Raw genomic sequence first — 16,703 nt, 5'->3', positions numbered from 1 at the left:
CTATATGTTGCTCAAACTGTAGCCGTGTTTATTCAGTGACATAGTAGCTGCACGAGGTCTTGTGTGATCCAAAAAGGTGCAGGGTAGATTTCTGGTGAAACAGGAAGTGTGCTTTTATCTCTGCAGCACTGAACAACTTTCAGAAACAGATTCTCAGTAACATTAAGAAGAAGAATTTAACTGGCTGATGAGAAAAAGTCTTTAGGGAAGGTCCACTAATATTGGCATAAAAAGGGGAAGCAAACTACTGTGGGTTCAAACGTTCCTCTGAATTAACATGAAGACCTTGTGTGCTTCTACTTTACAAGATGAGCAACATTCTGTTCTGATAAACTGAAGATTTTGATGCATTAAGCACTGCATGACTGACTCCACACAATAGACTGTAGTGAGCAACAACAGCAAACCCACAGCAGTGTTTGTGTCTACTGCTGCAGCATTTCACATTTAAATAAGGACAGTATTCCATTTTAAAAAGCAAACATAGATCAAAATCAGCACGATGTGAAATTAGTTACTACACCATGAAAAATACATGTGGGCTTGGTCAAGGGGCTTGCAAAACACTGTTCCCGCCCTTGTTTCAGCACACCATATAAGGCAACAATTCATAAAAGAAAAGCAATCACACAAATCAGCAAAAGATCATTCATATTACTGTAGTTAGATTTACTTGAAATGGCAAACACAAAAACCTATATAACCTGATCTCACGCATTGTCAAGCTGTAGAAGGTGTCAACTGAGTTTGAAGTGTCCAACCAACATAAACGTTTTATATATAAAACTTCTATAATCAGAGTACTATGAATGCTGCTTTGCTGTTTTCTTGAATTCAAATTATTTGAAACAGAAGTAGGCTTGGGAGACACTAGATGGGGAACTAGCACCTGAATATCAATTGAACTTGCATGACTTGTTAAACCCCCTTTTAAAAAACTTGAACATGTCAAGTCTGCTAATAAAATGCTACAATAAAGCCAAAGGTACACATTATGGCAACCTAACTACCTGTCTGCCTATCCACTAACAAATACAATATAGGCCTACATGTAGCCTATGGTAACCCCTATATTCAGAAATATTGATTAAACTTCCAAAGCTTAAAAATAGCCAACAACCCAATGTAAGCCATTTGTTTCTACTAAAAAGAACCATCAAAATAGGTAAATTGTGAAGAAAAGGAGGAGAACTATTCATTACTGACCTCAAAGTCTCAGGATCCGGGTGACAATGTCCATAATAGCAACCAAACAAGTGACGATCACAGTAACCAATGAAAATCAAGAGAAAAATAGAAAATAAAAGGCGAAAAGGGGAATAATCCAAGGTGCGTTCATAGGGGGACAAAGCTGTCTGAAGGTGTGGACCACTGGCCAGCCTCACACCTCTTTCTCACAGCGACAAAACAAAACTAGAGAGGAGGGTTGAGAAAAAAAAAACACAATGCAATGGCTGCTGTTTGAAGCAGAAAAAGGAGAAGTGTAGTGAAGCAACTTGTCCTCTCCCTATGAGTCACGCAGCGCTGTCGCCATTGGTAGGGACGCCCTGAGGCAGAGTGCTTTCACCTGGCCAATCAGCGGCGAGTATTGGCCCTACATGTTAATTCTTTCAGGTGAGTTCTGCGTTTGGCGGGGATTGGATGGTGCTGCAGCGGGGGAGGGGAGAGCGGAGAGGTCCAACCAGAGGGCCACACCTCAAACTGCATGAAAGACGATAGACGGGTTTCTCCTTCAGAGGCGGAGGAGTGCTTGAGGTGCAGGTAAACAGTTGGACAGGTATGCACTTACTTTAGACTTTGACCATACAATATGGGCCTGGCCTGGTGATTAAAATCGGTATGGAAGCTCAGAAGTAAAGTTCACATTTCTTTGTGTCCTATTAAATCATTTACAATGAATTGTGGGTCTATTTGCATTGTCGGTGAGTCAGTTAAGCTGCTGACTTGTGGTAAAGTTGTTCTCTCTGCAGTAAAGCCTCATAAAACAACTTCTCCCACTAGTAGCTACAAAGAAATGAAACTAAAGTTGACTGTGTTTAGCTCTTTATGAGCAAGTGCTTCACCTCAGAGGCCTAAAAAATTCTCTCTTCCTCCCCCTCCTCCTCTTCAAGATTCAGTGATCATGATAATCGGAAAACTCCGGTTGTGAACAATCATCACATGCAAGTTTAAGGGAAGCCAATTTTTACATCTAAGGTTTTATTAAAAAGTAAAGAAAGGGTCACAGATCAGCTGCAGTAGATGGCACAGATCCTTTTTACTTACATATATATTGTTAATCTTTATCTTCTTCATCTTAACCTGTGTTTTTAAAAAGGAGCCATGCTTGTAATTTTGTCCACACTTTACAATTCTGTGTTTTGCCGAATGACAATGAAAGGACTCTTGAATCTTAAGTTCGGTACACAGATATAACAGACTTGATCCGAATCTTGTTCAGAAATTGCACTCAAGGAAACAGGAAGTGGTGGTCTGTGTTGAGAGCACTACGTGTCTTCACACTCTTGTCTGTGCATTATACATGTTTTTCACTTAAAAAGCCCCATGCAGTATATTCAACAGAAGCAAAAGTCAAATATTTAAATAAAACCTGGCTCAAATTGTGATTGTTGGGAAGGAAAGTAAACATGAACAAACAAAGGACTTGGAGATTTATATTGAACCCATTAAACTCAATTGTAGCTGCAGCAGGGTCTGTTTGTCACAGACCCCCAAATCACCCTCTCAGTCTCCACCAAGTGCTCTCATCATCACAATAATCCGTCCTTGCCTCTATTCAATACAGTTCAGCTCAGAAGAAAGCCGCTGTTTGCCACCAAGCAAATTGATAGCCTTGCTGTGAGGGAAAGTTACACTACACAAGCTCCATTTATCAGCGCCTTCAGAAATAATGTCCACAACCCTGAAGCCGTTGAGGAAACTGCTTACTTCTTGTGATATAAACCCTTAAGGCTAATGCACTGCTAAAATCCAGGACAACTATGTAAACATACAAAAACACACAAATGCTACATGTTACCCCCCCCTTAAGTAAGCCTGTACAAAAACCAAAGAGTTTTAAAACAGTATCTGAGGCCCACAGGATATTCACATACAGTACCCGTCAATATTAGATATGTAACGGATCAACTGTGTGCCACTATCAACAGGGTACTCATTCATCTTTAAGATTTCCTCGGTCTTTAGTTTTCCTTCATTGAAGATCTTGAAATCCCATTTATTCACACAGTTTATCTACTCTGAAAGAAAAAAAGCCACCAAAAGGAAAGGAAACACTTACAATAAACAGAGGAAAACCTTTAAGAGGTGTGGTACTGTGAGTGTATAAGCTTTAAGATTCCTGAAGCACAAATTCAGCACTATTCAAAACTTGAAAAAAAATGTAAAAAGATTGTGCTGCATTCCAGTGATCTGTTAATTGTGTGTAATCAGCTGTGTCAAAAGGAGGTTTCTCTGACATAAAGTATCTTAAGAGGAGAAAATAGATGAGACGGCTTGGCATGAAAAACACATTTACTCATCTGTGTGTGCCAGTGTCTTCTGAGCTGACCTAGTAGGGTTTGGTTAGAGGAACTCCAGTAACGTGAATGAACTAAATGTCCGTACGTGTCCTGGTCTCCCCTAACAAGACAGGGGAGGGAGAATCTCTACCTGCAAGAACTATAATTACAGATTATACACAGTATTTGTATATACTCATGTATAATCTTTCAAAATGAATTCAACATTTTAAAAAAAAGCTTGCTACCATTCCAATATACCTCCCTCAATCATCTTCATTTATGATGTCCGTTTCTGAAACATCCAATATTGCACTTATTAGTCTACTAACACATAAGCTGATCAACAGAAAAGTAATGGTAATAGTTTTAGTCATTGACCATGTTAATGTAAAAAGTAGTTGCATAATATATTATGACAATGTAAGAAATCTCCTGACATTAGTTCAAGCTCTGGTAACTAGTGATGAGCATTTGTCATTATTTCAGACACTTCTTATTATCTTATTAAGCAAATGTCAGATTTATTCAGATATTCACATTTATTGTGGATTGGACCTAATATGTTTGTATTGTTGGGGCGTTTAAAGGAAAATGTCACCGTTTGTTGACGTATAACTGTCTCCCCTAGATGTAGAAAGGTGGGCCAACGCATTTTTTGTCTCAATGCATGGATTGTTTTAGTCCGGTGCAACACCGGCAGCACCGCCACTAGTTAGCTTAGCGTAGAGAATGGAATCCTATGTTGCCGGTTAGCATGTTGTGAGCAAAAGTGAGCCCATGCTTTGGCTGTGCTTCCACCCAATATATTCCCATGTCAATATCTGCCTAGGAAATTGTCTAGTCTTAATCTGCATGGCTATTTGTACTCGTTGTGAACATGCAGGCCACAAGAAGGATTTTCTTTGGCTCACTTTTACTCACAACATGCTAACCAGCAATATAGGATTCCATTCTCTATGCTAAGCTAACTAGCGGCGGTGCTGCTGGTGTTGCACCGGACTAAAACAATGCATGCCCTGAGACAAAAAATGACTTGGCCCAACTATCTACAGATAGGGGAGACTGTGATAAGCCCTAGTTCAACAAACCGTGGCATGTTCCTTTAAGGTCTCAAAACCATAAAATGAATATTGGATAATAAGAGTACAATATAAAAAAGTCAAGTTAAGTCGATGTTATTCATATAGGTCAAATATAAGTTTGCTTTAAAAGACTTTACAATCTATACCACAGACTCTCTTTTTCCTTTTACTCTTTCGCCAGTTAAAGAAAACCCCTTTTTACAGGAAAAGGGGTCTTGCAGAAAGGACAGTCAAGCTATAGCCCAAATGTTGTATGCAGACATATTTTGTTTACGTTGATGTTCAATGTTTCAGTGTCTTGTTGAAAAACAAGACACTGAAACATTGAAATCACTGTTCAAAGGTTTGGACTTGAAAGAAAAGTTACCAGAAACATCTTCGGTTTATAAATATCCTCAAATCTAGACTAAACTGTAAAGCCTCGTGAATGTGTTATTGTGTATTTTTATTGATTGTAGCAAAACAATTTCTTGCACTAAGTCTCTCCAAATAAATTACAGTCCTTCCAATTATCTTGTGTAATAACGAATGCAAACTCACCCAGGATTGCGCAACAAATCCCCTCCACACATTCATGTTTAAATTGCTGGTGCTTCATGTCATGTCAGTGGGATTCTATTGAAGGGCAGAGCATTGCAATCCTGTGCACCATGAAGCTGGTGTTAAGGCCTATGTCAGTGAATTCCCTTTAAACCAAAAATTGGGACGTTAGATTACTAATTGCATGCTGTTAAACTTCTTGCTTGTTTATTCAAATGCCAATGTAATTTTTCAGTTGCTAGATTATTAGTATTCACATAATACTAATAAAATAATGTTACAATGACAGCATTAAACTTGGTTATTCAGGTGACTACAGAAATGCCTCAATGGTTATTTTATGTGTCAAAGCATAGTTAATGGAGCCCACAAATACAGTATGACCAGTCCTCACTGCATATTATATTTCTGCTTCCAAACTTGATTTATATTACACACTTAAGGCATGCCCTGCAAATGTGTACCTAACAAACCATTCCACTAAGAACTGCAGAAACCAGACCACTCCGTAAAGAGGGATTTTGGAGCACCGTGTATTCATAATACCTGAAAAACAATCAAAGAAATTTGAAACAATCCTTGACAGGGTGAGATATGGGAGCCTTTGGAGGACGCACAGAATTATTTGTGTAGTTTGGAGGTCATCTGATGGCTGCTGTAGTAGCTAAAATACAGAACAGGGAGACTGAGGCTGTGAGACGCCAGCTAACAGGACAGAGCAGGGCACACCACAAGAGACGCAGAATGAGTTGAACGAGAGTGCAGCGAGGCTTCATCATTAAGCACACCGAGATAGACGAATAATTATTGTAGGAGTACAGTAGGAGTTTTTTTTTTTAAATCATCTGTTGTGTGTGATAGATTGAAGGCAATCAAGGTGCTATATAAATATTACAGTTATTATGGTTTAGAAGAATACCAGCTGGTTGAGGTCCGACTTTGTTGTTGCAACAATCTAGTTTGTTCAAAGGGCTGACAGTTCAGAGCACTATGAAGACTTCATCATTCTTAGACAGTGACCATCCTAAGCAGAGCCCAGATCTAAGGTGATTCACTGTGCTGTCGGAGTATGACTATAAGACATACAGACCTAACAAAGAGCTGAGTATGTGTACAGATAAAAAGACCAAATTACATTCAGTGTGCAACAGCTTAGCCTAACTCTGTGGGTGATTCAGTAACACCTCAAAGAATGAGGCTCAGACCACAGGCCTTTAGAAGATAATAATCAATTTTGTATTCAATACCATGTGCATACTTAGAAGACTTCCTGGAAATACACTATTTAAATTCTTAGGGGTACCAAACTCTTCTTGGGGGGGTTGCTTGAACACTTAACGAAAGAAGAAAAACCAACAAAATTCAAATGGTTGCGTCAGGTCGCGGGGGGAGCAGCTCCAGCAGGGGACCCCAAACTTCCCTTTCCCGAGCCACATCAACCAGCTCCGACTAGGGGATCCAGAGGCGTTCCCATGCCAGGTTGGAGATATAATCTCTCCAGCTAGTCCTGGGTCCTCCCCGAGGCCTCCTTCCACTATACTGGATAAGCGGACGAAGATGGATAGATGGAGAATTCAACTATAGATATACTGAAGCTAAGCAACTATTTTATCCCTCTTCTCTCCCTTATACCTAGCATACTGTTCTGCATGTTCAGTTGAGTAATCCAGTTTGAGATCGCATTCCATCAGAATGCAAGCTTTCTCCCTACAGATAAGAGAGGAAGTAGTCACATCAATCCAAATAAATATCAAATATCCACTACAGTTTGAGTGTTGCTGATCATAGCTAAGGTGCTGATGTTGACAATTACTCCAAAACAAAAGACTGGGGGTATAAATGTTATTACGTCAGCAGAAACAACCTGAAAACATTTTTTTAAGTTGATAAGAATAATTTTTTTACACATCCAGCAGATACTAAGCTTCAGTCAGGTGATAATTACCTGTGTTTCACATACATATAGTCATTTGATTGATTGCAAGCATCAGTCAAATGCTTCAAGTGAAGGGGGGGGGGGGGGGCTCAATAAATTGTTTTGCGCATTAAATCTGATGCATGTGCCAGTAGTGTGAAATCCCTTGTTTGCAGTATATTAGCTGTTGAACAGATTAGCAGCAGCTAGCAGTTGTAGTAGCATTAGATCTACTTCTGCTGAATCCACATACACACGTACAGACTGCAACTCATTAATTATTAAATACAAAGATCAGGCCGACAATCCAGATCACCCACATCACACCTCTGTGGGCTGTAACAGCTACCTGCAGTCAGAGGATGGCAGAAAGCCTTCATTGCTAGACGCCACGTCGATGAACCACATAACTGCTGTTTCTCCATTTTATCATCAACATTCACTGAAGTTTTGAAAAGTCCATCTAGGTCAAGCCAGACAATTCACGGCTAGGGGCATGCCAGCCCTACTGTGCGCCAAAAGCCAGCAGCTTTTAACCTGAGAGCTCTAGTTTATCTCAAGCTCATTATTAATAAAATGCAATGAGGCCCTAAGAGCATATTGCTCTGTCACTCAGGGCCTAGATTATAATACCCATTGGTTGCATGCAGTTAAATAATTCAACAAGACTGAGACTGTCTGTTACTTCTTTTTTCTTTTTTACTGACGGTGAAGACAGACAACTGCCTCTCAGGAGATGTGAGGAGCTGCCAGAGCTCACTGCAAATTCTGTCAACTCATGTATTAGTTAACTTTGTTGAAAGAGTTTGTTTAAAGTTGTATAAGGAAAGATCATCTGGCTTTTTCAACAAGGCTCACTCTTGCTCTCGTGTTTGCAGCACCACTGGCTGACCTGACTCATGAAAGGCCTCTGTGAACCACTCACTGCTACTTCATTAGCTCCAAGAGACATGAAAAATGACAGGGTGAAATGTCATTATGCACCAAAGTTGCAGGCTAAGCCAGTTTCTATTTTTGTAAGCAGCTACTTTGTGGGGTCAAACTACAGTAAGCTAGAACATAACAACCCAAGCCATCACTCCTTAATGTAATTACACATTCATCAGTAATACAGCTTACTACATTGTGTGCTTACATGGACCTCAGCAGGCACCATACAAATATCTATGTAATGTGGTTAACTAATCTCATGACGTCAACGTGCTGCCAGAGTGGACATGATCATCCTGCAGTAGTTCTCCCTGCAGACAAAGTCATACATTGATTCTAAGGTTTTCTTACTTTTTAATGGTATCTGGAGGATTTCAGCTTTTTCAGCTCAACATTATCTGATCTGATGTCTTATTCAATTTTTGTTTAAAGCAATAGTTTGGAAATACATTGGCTTTTTATCCAAGAATCAGAGATAAGATCGATACCAATCAGCCAACAGCCAGCTTAGCTTATCATAAAGACTGGAAACAGGGAGAAACCGCTAGCCTGGATCTATATAAAGTTAATAAAAATCAGTCTATCAGTACTTCTAAGGCTCACTAATTAACAAGTTATATCTTGTTTGTTTAATCTGTACAACTAAAGTGTAAAAACAGTTTACAGGCAGATTTTGATACCTTTAGACAGGCTAGCTGTTTCCTCGTTTCCATTCTTATCTAAGCTAAGCTAACGGCAGCTAGAAGTAGCTTCATATTTACTGCACAGATATGAGAGTGTTATCAGTTGTCTTATCTAATTCTTTGCGAGAAAAATTATAATCATATTTTCCAAAATGTTGAGCTATCTCATAATTAAAACTGTAATGCTTTTATTCAAATACAGTCAATTCTTACTCAATTATCACCACAAAGTCTTAATTATTGCTTAAATTTGGAGTTTTATGATTACTGCATGAAAGAATCCTTTACATCATCGCATGCAGTATTTGTTCGTATAGCTTTTATCAGTCTATTTTCCACCTCCTGAATCAGACCGATTGATTTCACCAATACCGCATTTATATCACAACTACATAGGTCTACTTAAAACACCAAGTCAAATTGTCCTCCATTACATGCTAAAAATAGCTGGACTGTAACCCTGCATTACATCATGACAATAGGCAGATTCATGGAGAAATTCAGGCAAGATGACTCGTCCAAGTCACATGCTTGTGGGACAGGCAGCATGAGAGTAGAATGAGGTTACAGGTGGAATTTCCCTCGTCTCTCCTTTCTCTCTGACGTCAGGTCCAGGGGCAGCGGTTTACTGCTGCTGCTGCTGCTGCCTAGCAATCAAACATGTCTGCCATGGTGACATTCAGGTGTCAAAAGCCTGGGGTGGTGAAACAGCAGCGTACAATTAAGGAACTTTGCAAACAGCAGTTCCCCTGCAAGCCCTCAACAGAGCCAACATAGGGTATTTTTTCTACACATAAAAACAGGGAAGTTCAACAGTTTTGTTTCTCGTTTCACGAGTCGGTTCCTGCATTTCTGCAAGTCATCTGAGGTGTCAGCCATCTCATGGGATTGTTTGTTTAGTTAAAGCATATGAACATTGCCATCTTGTGGTTGTTTCTCAAGGCACTAAATTCACACCAAATAGAGTGTCATTAGGTAAACATGGTGGCCTCAATAAGTGTTTTTCACTCTTTTTAAACTTCTTGGAGTAAGGAAGCAAGTAAACCTTATTTGTATATACATGTGTGGACACTTAAAACCCCTTGGTTAAACAATGTCATGCTATAGCTTCTGGATACTCAAATAACCTATCTCTGAACACTGTTACAGGGAGGTAAACCTGTTTTACAGATTACCACATATGCCAATTTGCAAAAGATTCACTGTCTCTTGCAAGACCACACTGAAAGCTTTTGTGAAACTGGAGTGCTGCTTTCTAAATAGGATAAAAGCTCAAATCTGTTTGTGTGTGTGTGTAGCCAAATCAATATCCGGCAACCCATTAAGGCAGGCGGGTACTTCTTGGGCAAGAAGAAGTGTCTGATGTCTGAGGAGCTTCTCGTCACTGAAGGGAGAATGGGACAAGACAGTTCTCCATTATGGCCCTCGATCATCATCACACTCCTCAGACTGCTGATGGTGACGTCACTGTCACAGGATAAATGAGAAGGCTACCGGGAACTGCTTTAGCCTCAACACAAATGCCCACGCAAAACACAGCAGCATAACAGTTATCCATCAGCAAGGATAGGGGGAAAAAGAGAGGCAATGTGCGGGCAGAAGGTCAGGGTGGTTCTAAAAATCAAGCGCACATGCTTGAAACTAAAAAAGAGGACTCCACACTGGAGTATATTTACAAAGTCTTGCTCTGGATAATTGCTTTTAGTGGATTGTGGAAGATTCCAATTATCCACGAGCCTCTGCCAGTGTCCCCACCACAGGAAGATTGGAGGGGAGGGGAAAGGAGGGAGGGTGGGTGGGTGTGTGAAGGGTTGGTGGGTCCAGCTGGTCCTGTCTCTAGTGGGACTGACAAGAGCTCGTAACTTTTCCCCTCCCTCTGCGTCATAGCTGCCCCCTTTGAAGGGAGCAACAGCAGTGGACCAATGAGAATGAGTTTGTCTGTCCCATGATACAAGCATCTTAACTCAGAAATGTAAACATCTGGCAAACATTTAGACTTGCCACAGAATAGGGTTGATCAACTATACTATAAAAACACTATTCTGTCAGGCATTTGGACATAGGAATTGGGAAAAGGAGCAAACACTTATTTATATACGTCCTCCAACAAAGCTCAATGAGTATTTGAGACTTACTTTTAAAGAAATTCTCTCCCATTTTAGTAAATATATTCAGTCTGAGACTTCTTCAATGTAATGAGGGACACATGGTGGAGTCAGATTAATCATCAATTGCTCAATGTTTGCTATAGTAAAATATCTGGAAATAGTTCAAAAGTAAGCATCACAATTTCAGAGAGCCAAAGTTGACATATTTTAACTCCTTATTTTATGCAATAACCCGTCACAAAAACAAAAAGACAATAAGTTTAGTATAATTGAAGACACAAAATAGCTATCTGCATTTTAACAACCGGGACTAGGGAAATTTGTACAAATTAACTCTAATCAGAAGCAGACTATCTACTCACGATTAAATTGTTCTGAGGAGTCAGTTATAAATACAGTAAAATAACTTTTCTAGACAAGGCCACACCTGACATCAGGGTCAATACTTATTTCTGACTATGGAGGACAAAGTTAATTGAGTGCTCTCTGTATGTATTAAACATTAGTATTAGAGCTCTAGTAAAGAGAAAATAGACATACTGAAAATAGTTTTAAAACTGCACTGGCATTCAGCTTATAAATATGATTGATTGTTATCTAAAATGGATGATTATTGCAATTGCAGCTGTGGTATTGCTTTGAGCGCACACACACACACACACACACACACACACACACACACACACAAACACACAGACACACAGACACACACACACCAAGTGCAGTCACATGCTGGCTGACTGACACAAAGGGGAGTCACAGCAATCTATGGAGTAGTATGATGCAGGTCATGTATCCCAGAGGTTAATATACTAACATCATATGAGTTAAGTCGTGCTTCTTGTAGTGTGATAACTTTATGTGTACTAAGTGTAGGCATAGTGCCATTAAATAATATTCTACAATTAAAGCCATTATCTGCTACAAGTCTTGATTATTTCACAAAAAAACACTCTTTGGATGGGAAAATGTAATATCAACATGACCACACAGGGAACTCAAAATTGTATAACTATTTATATAATATAGATAGTTACATTAGTCAGTTACAAGAAAGCAAACAATAAGTATAAAACATGCTTGACTGTGGACTCACCCTGGTTGAAGTTGTCATCCGCACAGCATGTCGGCACGCTGGGATGTATCCCCTGACTAGCTTTAAAAGGTGGCTGTCCTCGTGAAAATACGCCGACGTAAGAAAACCATTATTATCCCTGGAGCGAGTTGGAGGCAAACGGGAGCCTACTACAGCTCCATCATCGCACAGTCACCGGTCAGCTTTACCCTCCTGCAGCGTTCTTGTGCTTCCTGACACAAGCTTGCCGTTTTCTCCGACAGGGGCTGATGCGTGGGGAATTCCTAGCAGTCACATTTTCCTGGGAAATGATTGGCCTGGCACCAAAGTTTGGCTGGAGAAGCCTGATAGTAGAGAGAGGAATCAGGGCTGGTTTCACAGTTGAGCAATAAGCATCGAAGGACGGTTGTTGACGTTATTAAAAAAAGTTGTTTACTGCTCGCGTCATGCTTTAAAAGTAGCCTAAATATGATAAGTAGCCTACATATTTTATTCTTTATGCATATTGTTATTATGTAGCCTACGTGTAATCCACCGCCAACGAACATGGAGCAGCTATGGATTTTGTAATATAGTAAACCTTTAACAAACCAAGCGACAGTTCGGTTAACGTTAATGTTTAGCTAGCTAGCTGGTCAACCGTTAACGTTACCGGGTCACATGTGTTACTTTATAGGCAATTGTGTCAACAAATAAAAACGATTTAATCACATTAAGTTACCAACGAAAAATAAAGTTGGCAGCCTCAGACTAGCGTTGGGTTTTTTAAGTCTAGTTTGTTTTCCTGCAGCTAATAGGCCTACTTTGGACTACGAAATTGTTTGCAAGGGGAAGGAAAGTGGAAATGGCCGGGAAGGTGTGGGTCCAAGCCCTTATGGGAGGATGAGAGCAACTGAGGATAACGTTAACTCTTCAACGGGCGGGGTCTTAAGTTACAATAATGTTAATATCCCTGGAAATGATGAGCATATGTAGCTAGTGATAACTGTATCAAATCACCTACGACTGAAACAATTTCCATTTGTATTATTATGTGCTCCTAACGGAGATGAGTCAACATTTTCATTTGGAAGGGGCCAAATGAAAAGGAAATGTTCCCATACCGGGAGTCGAACCCGGGCCGCCTGGGTGAAAACCAGGAATCCTAACCGCTAGACCATATGGGAAAGGTATTCACAATTGACGGGGCAATTGAATTTAGTTTTTACAGTGTTGCGATTAATATTTAGCTGTTCCACTTTTTTAGAAATAACTAATTTACCATGGTCAAATAAACCAACCGGCTCAGTAACCAGAAACCATACATTTAGGGGCAATTAGTCTTGTTCTGGGTTGCTGTGCCGTATAATTTTCAAGACTTTGGGGCTAGCTAGGTAACGTTACCATCTAGTGGTCTTTCAATGTTACTGTGACTTGAATACAGGATGCCCTCAACAAATACCTTTTAACGGTCACTGGCTATACCCAGAATTTAATAAGGATGAAATTAATCGATGGATCGTCCAGAATAAAAATGAATATGAGAAAAACAGAAGGATAAAGCCTTAAAATATAGTGTTTACGTGTTCCGAACAAAACAAAAGTGTTAAACAAGGTGCTAAACATATGACGTAATTTTCTGTGGCATAATACAAGCATAGAGACGGGGTTCTTGCAACTATATAAAAATACTCTTGCTATGATTACAACAAGCTAAAACTGGTTCACACAAGTAAACAAGTATACTCAATAATATTACGTTCAGTGATACTGTAAGCTTATGTTTGTGTGGCTATACAACTGACGAATTTAGAGCCAGCCGATGTGAATATCCTCTTTCTCGTGCAAGTGGTAGTGCCCTTATGACTAGCAGGGTCGGGGCAGCCAAATATTTGACAAACTAGCATACGTTGGCTAGCCAGCTAGGAGTTAATATAATAGACCGATAACAATTATTTCCCTACACTTAAGCCGCTTACGTTTATGCCAAGGATTTAGGTTTTTGTGTAAACAGGATGTCAACTCCAGCAAGACGACGTTTAATGAGAGATTTTAAACGGTAAGCGAAAAGAAAACAACACAGAAGTAGCTATAGCTAACGTTAGCAACCAAACACTAGCCTGTAAGCGTTAGCTTGCCCAAACGGCATTCTGAACTACAACACTACCATAAAATAACAATACAAATAAACACATATATACACACCGGCGGATTATTATCGTGTTTTTGTCTCCCTGCTATTTTTGGGTGGTGTTAACAAGTTAATGACACATGTAACGATATATTTTTTTAGCTTTACTGCAGCCAGGAGTAGCTAGTAACGTTGATGTTGTGTAACTCATGATCGTTGTCGTATATATCGCACTACTCAGATTGTTTTACCCTGTATAACGTAGCTAATGACTTACCAGGCCTTCCTCGAAACTGTTGGAAAGTGGCTCTGTATCTGTGATATCTATGTGCTTTATTTGTAACTGGTAATTGAGGATACAAGTAAGCCAGAACCGTCAGATGGCCCTTCACATGCTGATGAAACGTTTGGGTAGATGTACACTGTCCAAATGCACACTGATAAAGGGAGCTCCTGGTAGATCACTCTCTAAGCCTGAGGATAAGCAACCATCTGCCATGCAGTCCCTAAAAACCTGCAGACATTCAACACAGTCCGATATAACATGTTTGTTGTTGTTTATTTTATCCCTGATCTACAGTATGCTCCAACTAAACAATACTGATGGATGGTCACAGAGTCTTAATGCCTCTCATGAGTCAACTGTCAAATCTTAAAGACTTATCCCGGTTGGCCCACTGTCTAAATCAATTACCACAGTTAGTTTAGACACGTGACTTAGTTTAATTAATTTGTACACAAAAAAGATAAAATCCATACAAGAAAAAAAAGATTTGGTGCTGGAGAGGAAGGAAGCTTGAAAGGCTTATTCAGAGTCCTCCACAAATACAACTAAAATGAAATGACATTATTACTTATAAAAAAGACCTGGGGGTCCCCGGTCCTCACTGAGGGAAAGACAACTTTAAGTATTTTACCAATTAACAATAAAAAAGACAGTATGCGTGATGTCATTTTAGTACAGAACAAACATTCAGATAAATAAGTAGCATTATAATCATGTTTTTTGTGTGGATATAGCACCCAGCTGTAATATCTGATGGAGAGTGTGCCAATAGAAACTGTCAACGTTGACTTCCATGTGTTATGCTCTGTCTAATATCACCTTCATTGTTTGACGCCACCTTGCTTTTACTGTATCTGTTAGGCTGCAAGAGGATCCTCCAGCTGGAGTTAGTGGTGCCCCGTCGGAAAACAATATCATGGTATGGAACGCTGTCATTTTTGGGTAAGTCAAGCTGATTTGTTTAAAACTATGACATTCAGACATATCAGTAATAAATTGTTTTGTAAAAGTAGTCTCTGCTTTTTTTAGACATAAAAAAAATTGATAAAGCTGCAGTTTATTTCAGCAGGTTTCTTCAGTATCTTGAATTAGAGCATGAAAAGTTAATTGGAGTGTTTTGTAAGTGCTGATCTACAACCTCTTTGTTGCCTCTCGTTTAGACCAGAGGGAACACCTTTTGAGGATGGTAAGTCCTTTTTAAAGCCCTTAATATCCATATAATTAGTTTTTCCATTCTTGCTATGACATTAATCTACCAAATATTCATTTTGACTTGACCGTTGTCAACTGAGTTACAAAAATGATTTAGTCCTATTTTTGAGTGTTGTTTTGGCATCAGAACAACTAGTCAGACAAAAATGCATTTTCTAGTTTGGTAGAATACGGTAACACACGGTTTTGGTTAATATATCTCAATTCATACTATCCAATTTCTTCTTACTTTTAGGAACCTTCAAACTTACCATCGAATTCACAGAGGAATATCCAAATAAACCTCCCACAGTGCGATTTGTTTCAAAAATGTTTCATCCAAATGGTATGTACTTAACGTGTTGCAATTACCATTTCAGTTGCGGCAATTAGAAGTTGTTACAATTAGCATTTATTTATCCCAGAAAATCTTTATATTCTATATGCTATTTTTCAGTGTATGCGGATGGCAGCATATGCTTAGATATACTTCAGAATCGTTGGAGTCCAACCTATGATGTCTCTTCAATCTTAACGTCAATACAGGTAATCCAACATTCCTTTTTGCAGATGAACACATCCTGTGCCAAAGCAAATTAGGATACGTTGTAAAGATAATGTAATGACGGTCTGTTATGTCATGAAGATTTATATAAAAACCTAACCCACTGCCATTCTTTGTTGTATATTTAAAGTCTTTACTGGATGAGCCAAACCCAAACAGTCCAGCCAACAGCCAAGCAGCCCAGCTGTACCAGGAAAACAAGCGGGAGTACGAGAAGAGGGTTTCTGCTATTGTTGAACAGAGTTGGCGTGACTGTTGACCCCTGTTATTGTTCATGTATGAACAGTGTCCGGCCCGGAATCGAAGAACCACAGATCAATAAATTAATTGATCTCACAGAAATAAAATGACACATCTTAAAATCCTTCTCAATGTATTTGTCCCACAACTGTTGCTAAGTTTGTATGTTGTTGTGTTGTGGCATTCACACTTGCCGAATGCTATTGTTGGGCAATAGCGTATGTTTGTTAAAAGTTAATGTACCTTGTTGTATCTGGGTTACTTGCTACATGCCTACAACTATTTTTCTTTAAAAAAACAAACTCAGTTGTCACTTTTCTACCTGTTTATTACATGAAGTAAGCTGGTTGGATGATACACTGACAGTTAATTAGATGTGCTTGCTGTGTGGTTTGCTGTGTAGATACTGACGGTGCATATTTAGATAAAAAAAACAAAGCTGTTTTGTGGATGTTTCTACTTCTGTTCCAGTGGC

The 16,703-nt window shown here is 39.4% G+C and overlaps 2 protein-coding genes and 1 non-coding gene across 6 annotated transcripts in view; 1 reads left to right on the top strand and 2 right to left on the bottom strand.

Annotated features, from left to right (window-relative positions):
* elf1 (E74-like ETS transcription factor 1) overlaps nucleotides 1-12,263 on the bottom strand; it is a 40,050-nt gene extending 27,787 nt beyond the window's left edge. The window contains exon 1 of one of the 4 annotated variants that reach the window (XM_034884028.1): nucleotides 11,858-12,263. The gene's annotated coding sequence lies outside the window, so the exon portion shown is untranslated. Of the gene's footprint in view, nucleotides 1-704; nucleotides 728-1,206; nucleotides 1,485-11,857 lie in introns of those variants that run through there. The other 3 variants (XM_034884027.1, XM_034884030.1, XM_034884029.1) reach the window with 3 other exon arrangements.
* A 667-nt stretch (nucleotides 12,264-12,930) lies between these two features.
* On the bottom strand, nucleotides 12,931-13,002 carry trnae-uuc. Its single transcript has one exon. It is a non-coding gene; the product is annotated as a tRNA-Glu (tRNA).
* Nucleotides 13,003-13,605: 603 nt separating this feature from the next.
* Nucleotides 13,606-16,651, top strand: ube2a (ubiquitin-conjugating enzyme E2A (RAD6 homolog)). The gene is made up of 6 exons (XM_034884040.1): nucleotides 13,606-13,874; nucleotides 15,094-15,174; nucleotides 15,393-15,418; nucleotides 15,680-15,769; nucleotides 15,881-15,969; nucleotides 16,119-16,651. Exons 1-6 carry the CDS (start codon nucleotides 13,831-13,833, stop codon nucleotides 16,245-16,247), a joined length of 459 nt encoding a protein of 152 aa, XP_034739931.1. The 5' UTR covers nucleotides 13,606-13,830; the 3' UTR covers nucleotides 16,248-16,651.
* Nucleotides 16,652-16,703: the final 52 nt, after the last annotated feature.

The sequence above is a fragment of the Etheostoma cragini genome, chromosome 10 (assembly GCF_013103735.1).
Source record: "Etheostoma cragini isolate CJK2018 chromosome 10, CSU_Ecrag_1.0, whole genome shotgun sequence".
Taxonomy (NCBI): Eukaryota; Metazoa; Chordata; class Actinopteri; order Perciformes; family Percidae; genus Etheostoma; species Etheostoma cragini.
This window is presented reverse-complemented; position numbering and strand designations above follow the sequence as displayed.